This window comes from Salvelinus alpinus, chromosome 29 (genome assembly GCF_045679555.1).
Source record: "Salvelinus alpinus chromosome 29, SLU_Salpinus.1, whole genome shotgun sequence".
NCBI lineage: Eukaryota > Metazoa > Chordata > Actinopteri > Salmoniformes > Salmonidae > Salvelinus > Salvelinus alpinus.
The window spans coordinates 11,850,220-11,868,321 of record NC_092114.1 but is presented as its reverse complement, the minus strand read 5'-3'; the positions used below and the strand labels follow the sequence as shown (position 1 = coordinate 11,868,321).

The 18,102-nt window shown below is 44.1% G+C and overlaps 1 protein-coding gene across 2 annotated transcripts in view; it reads left to right on the top strand.

The window, feature by feature from the left end:
• The first annotated feature begins 3,094 nt into the window (after positions 1 to 3,094).
• LOC139558940 (acetylcholinesterase collagenic tail peptide-like) overlaps positions 3,095 to 18,102 on the top strand; it is a 29,059-nt gene continuing 14,051 nt past the window's right edge. Inside the window, exons 1-8 of one of the 2 annotated variants that reach the window (XM_071374455.1) lie at positions 3,095 to 3,388; positions 4,650 to 4,767; positions 5,057 to 5,166; positions 7,338 to 7,469; positions 7,685 to 7,729; positions 14,280 to 14,306; positions 17,053 to 17,124; positions 17,215 to 17,277. In XM_071374455.1, coding sequence (XP_071230556.1) covers positions 3,359 to 3,388; positions 4,650 to 4,767; positions 5,057 to 5,166; positions 7,338 to 7,469; positions 7,685 to 7,729; positions 14,280 to 14,306; positions 17,053 to 17,124; positions 17,215 to 17,277 — 597 coding nt within the window. In that variant the 5' untranslated portion in view covers positions 3,095 to 3,358. The remainder of the gene's footprint in view (positions 3,389 to 4,649; positions 4,768 to 5,056; positions 5,167 to 7,337; positions 7,470 to 7,684; positions 7,730 to 14,279; positions 14,307 to 17,052; positions 17,125 to 17,214; positions 17,278 to 18,102) is intronic. The other variant, XM_071374456.1, reaches the window with a different exon arrangement.

The window sequence follows — 18,102 nt, the reverse complement described above, 5'->3', positions numbered from 1 at the left end:
CTGAGTTGGTAAACAAACAGAAAGGGTGCACACTGCCCCCTAGAGGGTGTTGTCTGAACAGGTATCAAGCCAAGGTTGATGATTTACTGCCACCTGCAGTTATGGAATGTTTTATAATGAATAATTCATTGGCTGATCCCTCCTGATGCCTTGGATGGAATTATGTGATCCTTCCTTTAATTTTTATATATATTTTTTTTTTACTCCCTTTTTCTCCCAAATTTTGTGATATCCAATTGCGATCCAATTACAATCTTGTCTCATCGCTGCAACTCCCCAACGGGATCGGCTGAGGCGAAGGTTGAGTCATGTGTCCTCCAAAACATGACCCGCCAAACCACACTTCTTAACACCCACCCGCTTAACCCAGAATCCAGCTGCACCAATGTGTAGGAGGAAACACTGTTCAACTGACGACCGAGTTCAGCCTGCAGGCGCCCGGCCCGCCACAAGGGGTCACTAGAGTGCGATGGTCCAAGTAAAGCCCCCCCCCCAGACCAAACCCTCCCCTAACCCAGACGACGCTGGGCCAATTGTGCGCCGCCCTATGGGACTCCCGGTCACAGCTGGTTGTGACACAAGCCTGGGATCGAACCCGGGTCTTAGACCGCTGCGCCACTAGGGATGCTCCTATGTGATCCTTCCTTAACCCATAGGAAGTCCCACCCAGTTGGTGAAAGTCCTCAATGGGGCTCCCCATGCTAAAACTGGCTTTTGGGCACTGGAGTCCTCTATCTATCTCTATGGGTCACCTGACACGGCCGCTGTCGTGTGCCTCTGAATGTCAGATCGCAGGGTTTGCTTTCACAGCTGTCCGTGCTGCTGAATCTGCATTTCAGGCCGTAGGCTAGGCCAGTGTTTCAAACCTGTCCTTGGGGACCCCCAGATGTCTCACAATGTTGTTGTAGCCCTGAACTACATCTATAGCTCACCTGATTCTCCTAGTCAAGGGCTTGATGATTAGTTGAATCAGGTGTGTGTTAGCTGTGGAATAGTTAAACTACGTGGAATGGAGTCCCTCGAGGAGAGGTTTGAAAACCCACTGGGCTAGATAAAGGAAACTTCCCCTAGAAATGGTTAGAGAGTAGCCTGCTGTTAGAAGTAAAGCCTTCCTATCATATACAACCCTTTTGCACAATTATGAGTGAGAAGAAATTAACAGGCCAAACACTATAGAGCAACTCTCTGCGCCAAAGTGTCCTTCCCATTAACACATAGCCACTGGGCACAAACGTCAGTTCCAACATTTAGTTCTAATTTAAATTTGGTTGAGTTGTCAACTAACATGACTTCAACGTGAAATCAACAACAAAATGTCACCATGTCTTTGAATTTAGGTTGAAAGATTATGTTGATTCAACGTCCTCACATCATATTGTTTTTGTTTGTTGAAATGACGTGGAAACAATGTTGATTTAACCAGTTTTTGCCCAGTGGGTAGGGTCTCTCCTAAATGCTTATATCATGGGTAAATTCATGAAACTGTAGTGGTACGAGGGGTATAAGGTAAAACAAGCTGTTATAGCAGCGATGGGAGATTCAGCACCACTGGCGTGGACAGCGACATAATCTGAATCCCAGTTTCAGCACCACAGCACAGTGGACAGCGACATAATCTGAATCCCAGTTTCAGCACCAGAGCACAGTGGACAGCAGCAGAATCTGAATCCCAGTTTCAGCACCAGAGCACAGTGGACAGCAGCAGAATCTGAATCACAACTTCAGCACCAGAGCACAGTGGACAGCGACCATCTGGACCTATTTGCTTCCTTTCATACACTATCTGTGAAAAGGACGTATCACTAATTTCATTTTTACATTTGAGTAATTGAACAGATCCACTCTTATCTAGAGCGATTTACAGTGAGAGCATTCATCTTAATATAGCTGGGTAAGACAACCACATATCAATGTCATAACCTAGTGAGTTAATATTGGACTCAATAAAGCCTCTGTCAGTAGTCAATAGTCAGTAGTCAGTAGTCAATAGTCAGTAGTCAGTAGTCAATAGTCAATAGTCAGTAGTCAGTAGTCAATAGTCAATAGTCAGTAGTCAATAGTTAATCGTCAATAGTCAGTAGTCAATAGTCAATAGTCAAAAGTCAGTAGTCAATAGTCAATAGTCAGTAGTCAATAGTCAGTAGTCAATAGTCAATAGTCAGTAGTCAATCGTCAATAGTCAGTAGTCAATAGTCAGTAGTTAGTAGTCAGTAGTCCGTAGTCCGCAGTCGGTAGTCAGTAGTCTGTAGTTAATAGCCAGTAGTCCGTAATTAGTAGTCAGTAGTCAACAGTCAGTAGTCAACAGTCAATAGTAAAAAGTCAGTAGTCAGTAGTAAACAGTCAACAGTCAGTAGACAACAGTCAGTAGTCAACAGTCAGTAGTCAACAGTCAGTAGTCAACAGTCAGTAGTCAACAGTCAATAGTCAGTAGTCAGTAGTAAACAGTCAGTAGTCAACAGTCAGTAGTCAACAGTCAATAGTCGGTAGTCAGTAGTAAACAGTCAGTAGTCAGTAGTAAACAGTCAGTAGTCAACAGTCAGTAGTCAGTAGTCAATAGTCAGTAGTCAGTAGTAAACAGTCAGTAGTCAACAGTCAGTAGTCAGTAGTCAATAGTCAGTAGTCAATAGTCAATTGGGGTAGTCAGTAGTCAATGGTCAATAATCAGTAGTCAGTAGTCAACAGCCAGTAGTCAACAGTCAGTAGTCAGTAGCCAGTAGTAGTCGGTAGTCTGTAGTCAGTAGTAGTCAATAGTAGTCAGTAGACAGTAGACAGTACTCAGTAGTAGTCGGTAGTCAGTAGTCAGTAGACAGTAGTCAGTAGTCAGTAGATAGTGGACAGTAGTCAGTAATCAGTAGACAGTAGACAGTAGTTAGTAGTCAGTAGTCAGTAGTCAGTAGTCAGTAGTAGTCAATAGTAGTTAGTAGTCAGTGCTAGTGAGAAAAGACAAGTGGTAGTTAGTGCAAGAAAGACAAGGGTGTTAGTTGTTTTTGTTTTATTCATGATAATTCCACTAGGTGGCAGTGTGGCTGTTAAATATTGGGCATCTATCGCACTGTGTTTTTAGGATATGCTGCATTCCCACTGGCAGATTTCATATGCACAGAAATGTGCAGAGTTGTGTATTTCCTCCAGCCACTGGCAGCCAGTACTGTTCGGTGCTGGCAGGACGCAGTTCCACACTGTCGCGCCAAATAAAAGGTCCCTCCCTTTAATTTAACTGTGACGTTATTGGCCCCTGAAAGGATACATTAAGCTTAAAGGAAGGAGAGGGATAGGGAGCGAGAATATGAGGAAATAATCGCACTACTTGAAGAGCTTTTATTAGGAGACTCTGCAACCAAAAGATCTCCAGGAGTGGATGGGATACAGAATACAGAATACCCTCAAGGTAAGCACTGTTACTCTGCTGTTTCTTATCTATGTGTGTGTATTACATTACACAATGCAGGTGTTGCATTACAAAATGCAGGTGTTGCAGGTGTTGAGACTGAAACACAAAACAAGACGTTTTGATATCAGCAGAAAGACACGCTCCAAGAGGTAACCGGTGCTGCGTCCTTTTACTGCTGTCAAGATGCACCTGGGAACATTTAGATGAGAAGAATACAGTTAGAACAGGTTGGACTTTAAATTATGTTTCCATTACTGCAATGTAATGATTCAACAGTGACAGGGGAGGAGAGAGAGAGAGAGAGAGGGAGAGAGAGCGAAAGAGAGAGAGAGAGAGAGAGAGAGAGAGAGAGAGAGAGAGAGAGAGAGAGAGAGAGAGAGAGAGAGAGAGAGAGAGAGAGAGGTGGAAGGGAGAGGTGACAGAGAGAGAGGTGGAACAAAGTCATTTAAATCCACCTCTTTCGGTCTGAATGAACATGTTACTATTTTTGTTTTCTGCCGTAGTAAAAGAGAGAGAGAGTAGAGAGATAGGAGCGAGAAGGATTCTAATTCTGGTGCACTTGGTGTGTCTGTGTGTGTGTGTGTGTGTGTGTGTGTGTGTGTGTGTGTGTGTGTGTGTGTGTGTGTGTGTGTGTGTGTGTGTGTGTGTGTGTGTGTGTGTGTGTGTGTGTGTGTGTGTGTGTGTGTGTGTGTGTGTGTGTGTGTGTGTGTGTGTGTGTGTGTGTGTGTGTGTGTGTGTGTGTGTGTGTGTGTGTGTGTGTGTGTGTGTGTGTGTGTGTATGTGTATGTGTATGTGTGTGTGTGTGTGTGTGTGCGTGCGTGTGTGTGTGTCATTATAAATGTGTGTGTTCAGTGCTGTAAAGTAACTAAGTAAAAAATCATTTGAATACTTTTGGGGATACCTGTACTTTATTTACTATTTATATTTTTGACAACTTTTACTTCACTACATTCCTAAATAAAATAATGTACTTTTTACTTCCATACATTTTCCCTGATACCCAAAATTACTCGTTACATTTCCAATGCTCGGGCAGGACAGCAAATATGGTCCAATTCAAGCGCCTAATAACATAACGCGCGGTCATTCCTCTGATCTGGAGGACTCACTGAACACAAATGCTGCGTTTGTAAATGACGTGTTGGAGCCCCTGGCTGTCCGTACATACAAAATGATGTCTTCTGCTTTGCTTAATATACGGAATTTGATATAGAGTATTTACTTTCACTTTTAAACTTTGACTAACGTCTGACAGTAGTTGTTGCACCAACAGATGGAGATGGTCTGGATAGTTCTGTGTCTTCAGCTCCTCCTCTGCCAGACATGGGCCCTGTCTTCATACCATCACTTAGACCGTATGCTCAATGCTCAAACAGGTAAGACTGCAGTGTGTGAGTGTGTGTGTGTGTGTGTGTGTGTGTGTGTGTGTGTGTGTGTGTGTGTGTGTGTGTGTGTGTGTGTGTGTGTGTGTGTGTGTGTGTGTGTGTGTGTGTGTGTGTGTGTGTGTGTGTGTGTGTGTGTGTGTCTGAGGAGTTGTCACTATGACTGTTGTTACGTAACTCAAGGACACACACACACACCCTTCACTTATCCAGCATGTGTTTGGAGTTGTATTGATTTCTCTTAAATGGCTGTCTGTCATTGGTTCTGCCATGTGTCTGTCAGCCCTCAGGTCCTTGGATGAGCCAATGAGGATTGACCCCTGCTGTCTCCTGGCCCCTCCCCCACCCCCACTCTTCCCTCCACCCTCCCTGCTCTGGAAACAAGGGACTATGGTGAGGTTAAACACAGACACACACACACACAGACACACACACACACACACAGACACACACACACACACACACACACACACACACACACACACACACACACACACACACACACACACACACACACACACACACACACACACACACACACACACACACACACACACACACACACACACACACACACACACACACACACACACACACACACACACACACACACACACACACAGTTCAATGTAACATCGATAGGTTTAGGCTGCTAGATGATCCTCTAATGTTCCCTGTACCCATCATGAGGTTGATACAACCTAGACTATGAATTAAAGTTTACACTCTAGGTGCACACAGGTGGAGAGACAAATTTGAGGTGACAGACAGTGACAGATGGTCAGACAGTGACATTCAATACCGCCTTGCACACTCTTGCCTGCATCTAGCTGTAATCATCAGTCCAAAAGTTGCAAATGAGAGTTTCTATTGGACAAATTCAGGTATGTTTATCCCCGTTTTGTTCCCGTTTGCTTCCGTTTGCGAAACGTTTTTCAACAGAATCGGCAGACTTCAATGTACAACACATCAGCTGTATGTGACCAGGGGAAAGAACTTTGTCAAGCCAAACCTCTACACACAGCCTACATCGTTGTCACCATATTAGCTAAAGTAACGTCCTAGTCAACATAGCTAATAGAACTAACGCGTTAGTAAACCTGCTACAATCATGCAGTAACGTTACAGTGTACAGTCAGTAAGCAGATACACCAGCGGGCCCCGGTGGCAATACATTACTAAAACCAAAATCTTACCTTGACTTGGAAGAGTTCCAGTGTTGTGTTGGAATGTCATAGCCAGCTAGCTAACATAGCATCCCTCTGTTATAGCTAGCTAGCTAACATAGCATCCCTCTGTTATACCCAGCTAGCTAACATAGCATCCCTCTGTTATAGCCAGCTAGCTAACATAGCATCCCTCTGTTATAGCCAGCTAGCTAACACAGCATCCCTCTGTTATAGCCAGCTAGCTAACATAGCATCCCTCACCATATTTTATCCACTGCAGTGCTAGCTAGCTGTAGCTTATGCTTTCAGTACAAGATTCATTCTCTGACCCTTTGATTGGGTGGACAACATGTCAGTTCATGCTGCAAGAGCTCTGATAGGTTGGAGGACATCCTCCGGGAAGTTGTCATAATTACTGTGTAATCCTATGGAAGGGGGTGAGAACCATGAGCCTCCTAAGTTTTGTATTGAAGTCAATGTACCCAGAGGAGGACGGAAGCTAGCTGTCCTCCAGCTACACCGTGGTGCTACCCTACAGAGTACTGTTGACCTTCATTACAAAACAGAGTGTTTTAATCAATTATTTGGTGACGTGAATATATTTAGTATAGTTTTATCTAAAAAGGATAACTTTTAAATTAAAATGTTTATGAAATTCAACGAGGGGGATGGTCCTCCCCTTCCTACTCTGAGGATCCTCCAATGATACACACACATGTTTCCCTGCAGTACACAGCTACGTTTCCCTGCAGTACACAGACATGTTTCCCTGCAGTACACAGACATGTTTCCCTGCAGTACACAGACATGTTTCCCTGCAGTACACAGACATGTTTCCCTGCAGTACACAGACATGTTTCCCTGCAGTACACAGACATGTTTCCCTGCAGTACACAGACATGTTTCCCTGCAGTACACAGACATGTTTCCCTGCAGTACACAGACATGTTTCCCTGCAATACACAGCTACGTTTCCCTGCAGTACACAGACATGTTTCCCTGCAGTACACAGACATGTTTCCCTGCAGTACACAGACATGTTTCCCTGCAGTACACAGACATGTTTCCCTGCAGTGACAGATACGTTTCCCTACAGTACACAGACATGTTTCCCTACAGTACACAGACACGTTTCCCTACAGTACACAGACACGTTTCCCTACAGTTCACAGACACGTTTCCCTACAATACACAGACACGTTTCCCTACAGTACACAGACACACGTTTCCCTACAGTACACAGACACGTTTCCCTACAGAACACAGACCATTACTTGTCCTGAATACTGTTATCCTCCAAAGCCTTTAGGCTTTAGCTCACATTATTGAGGCACACAGACAGCTCATGTTTGATACCCGTTCAGTCAGACACTTTTACATAACTTGTGTTTGAAGGTTGACTACCCAGTGAAAGAGGGAGGAGGAGGAGGAGGAGTGGAGGAGGAAGAACAGAGGTATAAACATCTGCCTGTGATCCATGGATGTAAACCAGGACCCCAGGGACCCAACGGACCCCCAGGACCAGAGGTGTGTGTGTGTGTGTGTGTGTGTGTGTGTGTGTGTGTGTGTGTGTGTGTGTGTGTGTGTGTGTGTGTGTGTGTGTGTGTGTGTGTGTGTGTGTGTGTGTGTGTGTGTGTGTGTGTGTGTGTGTGTGTGTGTGTGTGTGTGTGCGTGTGCGTGTGTGTCATTATAAATGTGGTGTCATTATAAATGTGTGAGATGTATATTAATTGTGTTTTCAGGGTACCAGTGGAATGCCAGGAATTAGTGGACCAAAGGGAGACAAGGTGAATATGTTGTGTGTGTGTGTGTGTGTGTGTGTGTGTGTGTGTGTGTGTGTGTGTGTGTGTGTGTGTGTGTGTGTGTGTGTGTGTGTGTGTGTGTGTGTGTGTGTGTGTGTGTGTGTGTGTGTGTGTGTGTGTGTGTGTGTGTGTGTGTGTGTGTGTGTGTGTGTGTGTGTGTGTGTGTGTAAACCATGGTTTCAGTTAGCCGGTAAAAGCATTTAAATACACTGAACATAAATATAAACGCAACATGCAACACCTTTACAGTTACAGAGCCTTCGGAAAGTATTCAGACCCTTTGACTTCTCCCCCCAAAAAATTATGTTACAGCCTTATTCTAAAAAAAAATAAAATAATTTTTAAACCCTCATCAAACTTAACACAAAACCCCATCATGACAAAGCAAAAACAGGTTTTTAGAATTTTTTTCAACTGTATTCAAAATAAAAAACTGAATGATGGAGGCCACTGTGTTCTTAGGGACCTTCAATGCTGCAGAAATGTTTTGGTACCCTTTGTCGTTATAGGGTAGATTGATGAGGAACATGTTTTATTTAATTCATTTTAATATAAGGATGTAACATAACAAAATGTGGAAAAAGGAAAGGGGTCTGAATACTTCCCAAATGCACTGTAAGGAAATCAGTCAATTTAAATTGACATTCATTAGGCCCTAATCTATGGATTTCACATGACAGAGAATACAAATATGTGTCTGTTGTATCTGGTGTGACCACCATTCCCCTCATGCAGTGCGACACATCTCCTTCACATAGAGTTGATCAGGCTGTTGTCCCACTCCTCTTCAATGGCTTTGTGAAGTTGCTGGATATTGGCGGGAACTGGAACATGCTGTTGTACACGTCAATCCAGAGCATCCCAAACATGCTCAATGGGTGACATGTCTGATGAGTATGCAGGCCATGGAAGAACTGGGACATTTTCAGCTTCCAGGAATTGTGTACAGATTGTTTGCGATAAAATGCAATTGTGTTCGTTGTCCATAGCTTACGCCTGCTCATACCATAACCCCACCGTCACCACGGGGCAATCTGTTCACAATGTTGACATCAGCAAACCTGCTCGCCCACACCACGCCAAACACGCTGTCTGCTATCTGCCCGGTACAGTTGAAACCAGGATTCATCCGTGAAGGGCACACTTCTCCAGCGTGCCAGTGGCCATTGAAGGTGAACATTTACCCACTGAAGTCAGTTAAAACGCCTAACTGCAGTCAGGTCAAGACCCTGGTGAGGACGACGAGCACGCAGATAAGCTTCCCTGAGACGGTTTCTGACAGTTTGTGCAGAAATTATTTGGTTGTGTAAACCCACAGTTTCACCAGCTGTCCAGGTGGCTGGTCTCAGACGATCCGGCAGGTGAAGAAGCCAGATGTGGAGGTCCTGGACTGCTCATGTAAACAATTTTGTGCTCAAAATTTCAGACAAATAATATTTTTGAGCATCTGGAACATTTCTGGAATCTTTTGTTTTCAGCTCATGAAACATGGGATCAACACTTTACATGTTGTGTTTATATTTTTGTTAAGTATAAAATTGACGCTGGCCAATTGTCGGGGGGAAAAAAATCCCATTGCGAAATAATGCATTTTATCCTATTCATTGATGTAAATACCAGTAGATGTAGTGTGAGAGCTGCTAAAACAACTCAAACAGCTGTCTGTAGCTGCTAAAACAACTCATACAGCTGTCTGTTGCTGCTGGAACAACTCAAACAGCTGTCTGTTGCTGCTGGAACAACTCAAACAGCTGTCTGTAGCTGCTGGAACAACTCATACAGCTGTCTGTAGCTGCTGGAACAACTCAAACAGCTGTCTGTAGCTGCTGGAACAACTCAAACAGCTGTCTGTAGCTGCTAAAACAACTCATACAGCTGTCTGTAGCTGCTGGAACAACTCAAACAGCTGTCTGTAGCTGCTGGAACAACTCAAACAGCTGTCTGTAGCTGCTAAAACAACTCAAACAGCTGTCTGTAGCTGCTGGAACAACTCAAACAGCTGTCTGTAGCTGCTAAAACAACTCATACAGCTGTCTGTAGCTGCTGGAACAACTCAAACAGCTGTCTGTAGCTGCTAAAACAACTCAAACAGCTGTCGGTTGCTGCTGGAACAACTCAAACAGCTGTCTGTTGCTGCTGGAACAACTCATACAGCTGTCTGTAGCTGCTGAAACAACTCATACAGCTGTCTGTAGCTGCTGGAACAACTCAAACAGCTGTCTGTAGCTGCTGGAACAACTCAAACAGCTGTCTGTAGCTGCTGGAACAACTCAAACAGCTGTCTGTAGCTGCTGGAACAACTCAAACAGCTGTCTGTAGCTGCTGGAATAACTCATACAGCTGTCTGTAGCTGCTGGAACAACTCAAACAGCTGTGTGTAGCTGCTGGAACAACTCAAACAGCTGTCTGTAGCTGCTGGAATAACTCATACAGCTGTCTGTAGCTGCTGGAACAACTCAAACAGCTGGCTGTAGCTGCTGGAACAACTCATACAGCTGTCTGTTGCTGCTAAAACAACTCAAACAGCTGTCTGTAGCTGCTAAAACAACTCAAACAGCTGGCTGTAGCTGCTGGAACAACTCATACAGCTGTGTGTAGCTGCTGGAACAACTCAAACAGCTGTCTGTAGCTGCTGGAACAACTCAAACAGCTGTCTGTAGCTGCTGGAACAACTCAAACAGCTGTCTGTAGCTGCTGGAACAACTCAAACAGCTGTCTGTAGCTGCTGGAACAACTCAAACAGCTGTCTGTAGCTGCTGGAACAACTCAAACAGCTGTCTGTAGCTGCTGGAACAACTCATACAGCTGTCTGTTGCTGCTGTACCATGTACAGTACCATTTAAAAGTTTGGACACACCTACTCATTCCAGGGTTTTTCTTTATTTTTACTATTTTCTAGATTGTAGAATAATAGTGATGACATCAAAACTATGAAATAACACATATGGAATCATTTATTAACCAAAAAAAGTGTTAAACAAATCAAAATATATTTGAGATTTGAGATTCTTCAAAGTAGCCACCCTTTGCCTTGATGACAGCTTTGCACACGCTTGGCATTCTCTCAACCAGCTTCATGAGGTAGTCACCTGGAATGAATTTCAATTAACAGGTGTGCCTTGTTAAAGTTAATTTGTGGAATTTCTTTCCTTCTTAATGTGTTTAAGCCAATCAGTTGTGTTGTGACAAGGTAGGGGTGGTATACAGAATATAGCCCTATTTGGTAAAATACCAAGTCCGTATTATGGCAAGAACAGCTCAAATAAGCAAAGAGAAACGTCCATCATTACTTTAAGACATGAAGGTCAGTCAATCCGGAACATTTCAAGAACTTTTCAAGTATCTTCAAGTGCAGTCGCAAAAAACATCAAGCACTATGATGAAACTGGCTCTCATGAGGACCGCCACAGGAAAGGAAGACCCAGAGTTACCTCTGCTGCAGAGGATAAGTTCATTAGATTTACCAGCCTCAGAAATTGCAGCCCAAATAAATGCTTCATAGAGTTAAAGTAACAGACACATCTCAACATCAACTGTTCAGAGGAGACTGCGTGAATAAGGCCTTCATGGGTGAATTGCTGCAAAGAAACCACTACTAAAGGACACCAATAATAAGAAGAGACTTGCTTGGGCCAAGAAACTCGAGCAATGGACATTAGACCGGAGGAAATCTGTTCTTTTGACTGATGAGTCCAAATTTGAGTGTTTTGGTTCCAACCGCTGTGTTTTGTGAGACGCAGAGTAGGTGATCAGATGGCTACGCTTATAACAGAATGTAGCCTACTGCCTTGTGCTCTTTGCTACACTTATAACAGAATGTAGCCTACTGCCTTGTGCGCTTTGCTACACTTATAACAGAATGTAGCCTACTGCCTTGTGCGCTTTGCTACACTTATAACAGAACGTAGCCTACTGCCTTGTGGCTTTGCTACGCTTATAACAGAACGTAGCCTACTGCCTTGTGCTCTTTGCTACGCTTATAACAGAATGTAGCCTACTGCCTTGTGCTCTTTGCTACGCTTATAACAGAACGTAGCCTACTGCCTTGTGGCTTTGCTACGCTTATAACAGAACGTAGCCTACTGCCTTGTGCTCTTTGCTACGCTTATAACAGAATGTAGCCTACTGCCTTGTGCTCTTTGCTACGCTTATAACAGAACGTAGCCTACTGCCTTGTGCTCTTTGCTACACTTATAACAGAACGTACCTACTGCCTTGTGCTATTTGCTACACTTATAACAGAATGTAGCCTACTGCCTTGTGCCCTTTGCTACACTTATAACAGAATGTAGCCTACTGCCTTGTGGCTTTGCTACACTTATGACAGAACGTAGCCTACTGCCTTGTGCGCTTTGCTACACTTATTACAGAATGTAGCCTACTGCCTTGTGCTCTTTGCTACACTTATAACAGAACGTAGTCTACTGCCTTGTGCTCTTTGCTACACTTATAACAGAATGTAGCCTACTGCCTTGTAGCTTTGCTACACTTATAATAGAATGTAGCCTACTGCCTTGTGCTCTTTGCTACGCTTATAACAGAACGTAGCCTACTGCCTTGTAGCTTTGCTACGCTTATAACAGAATGTAGCCTACTGCCTTGTGCTCTTTGCTACGCTTATAACAGAACGTAGCCTACTGCCTTGTGCTCTTTGCTACACTTATAACAGAACGTAGTCTAAATCTACTGCTTGTATGAATTTGGGATCTATCTTCCCACAACCTTTGGAAAAGGCTATTTCTTTCTCTCAGAATGGAAAAGCTAAACCAATGGAATAGGTAATATGTTCTACAATAGGGGATAGTAGATTGACATGGGCTAGTGATTTTGTTATTCGTCACTTGTCATGTTGGCTGAGGAAAGGGAAATGTAGCCAGTTATTCTAACATAGGTGACGCGTGGGTTTTCAAGTTTGGGGAAGCTAATGTTCGCCATAAAAAAAATACACCTTTACAATAGGAAGCGTTCCATGCTACCTCGCATTTGCCAAACGTATGTAATATAGCCTTATATTCCTAATGTGATGATTAGATTGGATAGTCATATTTTAAGCTAATAATATAACTCAATCACTGTTCGCAAAGAAATGACTGTTCAATGCAGTGCGTAGTGGCGTGGCGTAGGACTAGGCTATAGGCTATATCGGATAACAATTCTTCTCCTTCCTGCGCACAGGAAAATGTTGGTCTTTTATAAACACATTTCATGCAATTATATTACACACGATATGACTGGAGACATAAGCAGAATATGTTTTAATAAGACAAACAATGACAGGGTAGCGTACTTTACTGACACTGACAAACAGATCAATAAAAATGACATTGTCTGATCCATATATTAGTGCTACGAAAAGGGGAGACAAAAATACAATATGAAATCCATCTAACATTGAGGAGGAGATTATCGTCCAAAAACAAACAAAAGTGTCAGTGACCCAATGATAAATACCGTGAATATGCAAAACTAACCGGGGATATGGCCAGTGTTCTCCGCTGCTGCCAATAAGACTACTTTTTGCTCAGTTAAATGAAGAATTTGTATGACCCAAAAGACAGATTGGACTCTTTTCATTGTCTTCTCTTTACAACAATAGCCATTTGTTTTCCAAACTGTTTCTTTTTCCGCGATTGTATTTTTAAAATGCCTCGCTGGGTCGCCCTGCTTTTCACTGACGGTTGCAACTCAACAATCATCTATTTTGGCATTTGCTGCGCTCTCTGCCCACATTGCAGGCCCTTCCAACTGTAGTCTGTGAGATTTAAAACAATCCACAGCTTTAACAATAAAAAATAAATAAAGATAATGATCCTCTGTGGCAAAGACAGGAGTAAGATAATTAGGCTAAATAATTTTGGCCATTTAATTAAATTTAGGGAAGGCTTTAGTTTCACTTAGCCTTATGGACGCGCCTCGTATATCTTCTAACATCTTCTACTCATCGGAATTCCTTAAGAATGACGCACTTGAATCTGAGTTGCATGTTCTGTTAAGATTAATGATCATAAACTGAATGTGATTTCTGTCATTCTGAGAACTGTGGGTGGACGAACTACGTCAGGTTAAGCAACCAATGCATATGTGTCAGGTAAATGTCTTGTCTGGCACCACATTTTCCAAGCAGAAGCCCTGGTGTCTACATGTCTGTGTGTCTGTCTGTCTACATGTCTGTGTGTCTACATGTCTGTCTGTCTGTCTACATGTCTGTGTGTCTACATGTCTATGTGTCTGTCTGTGTGTCTGTCTGTCTACATGTCTGTCTGTTTGTTTGTTTGTTTGTTTGTCTGTCTGTCTGTCTGTCTGTCTGTCTGTCTGTCTGTCTGTCTGTCTGTCTGTCTGTCTGTCTGTCTGTCTGTCTGTCTGTCTGTCTGTCTGTCTGTCTGTGTGTCAACGTGTCCGTGTGTCTGTTTCTGTGTGTGAGAGAAATGTATGCCTTGTATGACCTCTAATGTTTTTGACACCATTAGTGTCATCCTTCTCGGTGAGTACTAATGAACACACATCTCCTCATCCCTCATTTCTTCTCGTCCTCCAGGGAGAGATCGGACGACCAGGGTCAAAGGTGAGACACTCCTCCTCTCACTCCGTCGCTCGTACAATCCTCCTCTCGCTCCCTCGCCCATCTCTCCCTCTCTCTCTCTCTCCCTCTCCTCTGCAGTCTCTCTCCTTCTCCTCTGCAGTGTCTCTCTCCTTCTCCTCTGCAGTGTCTCTCTCCTTCTCCTCTGCAGTGTCTCTCTCCTTCTCCTCTGCAGTGTCTCTACCTGTCCTCTCCAGTGTCTCTCTCCCTGTCCTCTGCAGTGTCTCTCTCCTTCTCCTCTGCAGTCTCTCTCCCTGTCCTCTGCAGTGTCTCTCTCCTTCTCCTCTGCAGTGTCTCTCTCCTTCTCCTCTGCAGTGTCTCTCTCCCTCTCCTCTGCAGTGTCTCTCTCCTTCTCCTCTGCAGTGTCTCTCTCCCTGTCCTCTGCAGTGTCTCTCTCCCTGTCCTCTGCAGTGTCTCTCTCCCTGTCCTCTGCAGTGTCTCTCTCCTTCTCCTCTGCAGTGTCTCTCTCCCTGTCCTCTGCAGTGTCTCTCTCCTTCTCCTCTGCAGTGTCTCTACCTGTCCTCTCCAGTGTCTCTCTCCCTGTCCTCTGCAGTGTCTCTCTCCCTGTCCTCTGCAGTGTCTCTCTCCCTGTCCTCTGCAGTGTCTCTCTCCCTGTCCTCTGCAGTGTCTCTCTCCTTCTCCTCTGCAGTGTCTCTCTCCTTCTCCTCTGCAGTGTCTCTCTCCTTCTCCTCTGCAGTGTCTCTCTCTTTCTCCTCTGCAGTGTCTATCTCCTTCTCCTCTGCAATGTCTCTCTCCCTGTCCTCTGCAGTGTCTCTCTCCCTGTCCTCTGCAGTGTCTCTCTCCCTGTCCTCTGCAGTGTCTCTCTCCCTGTCCTCTGCAGTGTCTCTCTCCTTCTCCTCTGCAGTGTCTCTCTCCTTCTCCTCTGCAGTGTCTCTCTCCTTCTCCTCTGCAGTGTCTCTCTCCTTCTCCTCTGCAGTGTCTCTCTCCTTCTCCTCTGCAGTGTCTCTCTCTTTCTCCTCTGCAGTGTCTCTCTCCTTCTCCTCTGCAGTGTCTCTCTCCCTGTCCTCTGCAGTGTCTCTCTCCCTGTCCTCTGCAGTGTCTCTCTCCTTCTCCTCTGCAGTGTCTATCTCCTTCTCCTCTGCAGTGTCTCTCTCCTTCTCCTCTGCAGTGTCTCTCTCCCTGTCCTCTGCAGTGTCTCTCTCCCTGTTCTCTGCAGTGTCTCTCTCCTTCTCCTCTGCAGTGTCTCTCTCCTTCTCCTCTGCAGTGTCTCTCTCCTTCTCCTCTGCAGTGTCTCTCTCCTTCTCCTCTGCAGTCATTCTCTCCTTCTTGGCTCTGGTCCATCAACTGTGTGTGTGTGTGTGTGTGTGTGTGTGTGTGTGTGTGTGTGTGTGTGTGTGTGTGTGTGTGTGTGTGTGTGTGTGTGTGTGTGTGTGTGTGTGTGTGTGTGTGTGTGTGTGTGTGTGTGTGTGTGTGTGTGTGTGTGTGTGTGTGTGTGTGTGTTGCGTGCGTGCGTGTACTGCATCCCCCCTCTGCAGTTCTAATCTCCCTGAGTGCTTGTGTTCTCTATGGTAAATCACTAAGACATTGTTCCTGTGGCTACACACCACACACACTCACACATCACTCTAAAGCCCACTGGTTAATGACACTGAGCTGAAGGAATACACACTCTGCTCCACCATGTGGCAGATCATATTTTCGCTCAGGGATCGCTACCAGCCCACCTATGAGTGGCTCGCCAAGCAATTCTAAAAGTACATGCATTTTTTTAAATGTGTTCCATCGCAAACTGTCATAAACATAAAGATTCCGGCTTACCTATCCCACCCCTGGTTAACCACGATTGGCTTAAAAAGCCAAAGCTAACACAATATCTGCCAATTAATGTCTAGCAATATTGCCACTGTCTGTCTGATTGGTGTGCACATTTGTCAATCACTCCGTTTGTAGCCAATTAGCGATGCTAGTAACGGGCTTGTGGGTTGGCAGAAATTGTTTCCACATAAAGTAGGCTTACCTGACAGAAAAATATTGTGAATATTTGTGTCAACTTGGTGATCGCTGTTTAGCAAGCTCTGCCATGAGGTGTGATGCAGCCGTAGGCCTATCAGAAATATCACTAGATCAACACATTCCCCTCTCTTTCTTAATGCACAATTAAAGGGGAATTACACTCAAAAATACTAATTTGTTCGTTTTTTTATTTTTATTTAAGCATTGACGTGGACACCGAATATAAATGTTTGTTGTTTCGCTATGAATAATTGTAATATTGAGAGTAAAAAAAAATTATTATTATATAATTGAAAGCCAAGAAAAATAAAACAGAGAAAACAGAATTCCAGGAAAATACAAAATATAATTTTATGTGGCCCCTTAAAGTTGTTTATTACCATTATTTGACCAGCTATGTTGACAGAAAACACATCTCTTGTCCACCAAGGACCCAGGGAAGAGCTGTTTATGAACCATTTAAAAAAAGTATCTGTACAACAGTAGAGTCTGCTGAGGGGAGGAAGGCTCATAATATTGCCATGTGTTTGATGTATTCAATACCATTCCATGTATTCCACTCCAGTCATTACCACGAGCCCGTCCTCCCCAATTAAGGTGCTACCAACCTCCTGTGGTTTACAATGCCTCCCCACCTCCCCCCCCAAAGCATTCTTCTTGAGGAGCTTTCAAATATTTTGGTCTGTTGCACCTTATTAATGCTTGTCTGTAGATCCAAATAAAGTAAATATGCCAATGGGACTTGTGTTAACTCCAGGGTCGTACTGGTCCTCTTGGGTTACCAGGTAGACAGGGACCAGCAGGATGGCCCGGTCCAGAGGGACCCAAAGTAAGTCTCTCACCCGTCTTAATGAATACCTCACTATGGCGGTCTCCCTGTGTCAACAACACTCAGGTGAATTAACCTTCTGGTTTCCAGGGAGAGAAAGGAGAGCCGGGTCTGATGGGTCTGCCGGGGTTGAGAGGACCACCTGGAAACAAGGTCTGTATCACAGACACATTGCCCCTCTCTCACGGGCATGAAGTCAGGAACACACATTCACACGTCATAAACACAAGACAAAAAAATAGGTCCCTTTTCTCAGACACCGAAGCACCGCCGTCAAACCATTATATTTCACAGCGTATGCTGCAGAAAAGGAAAACTCCTTCTTAAGCACGACTGTGTTTAAACGTGTCTGAAAACAGCCTCTACTATATCTACCACTACTACTTCTCTACTTGTCTATAAAAATTTAAAATAATCTGAGCTCCATGCAATTGAACGAGTCACGGGAAGCACCTTTCGTTGCTTTCCTTGTAAAACAGAATAAAACAGGATTGGGCGCGATTACTTGAAACATTTACAAACCTTGTCCGTAAGCAATAAATAAACGAAAAATAAAAAATAAACCGAAAGAAAAGTTATTTTAACCTGGTAATATTTTTTTTCTGTTTGCTCTAGAATTTGATTATCAATAATTAAACTAAACCGAGGATATTAGACTCAAACAGCATGTGTCGGATAGGAATGTCCTTTAGCACTGCGGCTTGTTCTTCTAATCCCGTCAAGCAGCAGCACAAGGACTCTCTCCATCGATTGGAGGAGTATTAGGCTATTAGTGATAGAAACCAATATCTAAAGTGTTTTTTTCAAGATGAAAAGAAGACGGAAAGTAACAAAGTGTCCAGACGACTGTGTGCTGATTGACCAGTAGGCTAGGTGTGAACGATGGGGGAGGCAGGTAGCTTAGTGGTTAGAGCGTTGGACTAGTAACCGGAAGGTCGTAAGATCGAATCCCCGCGCTGACAAGTTAAAAATCTGTCG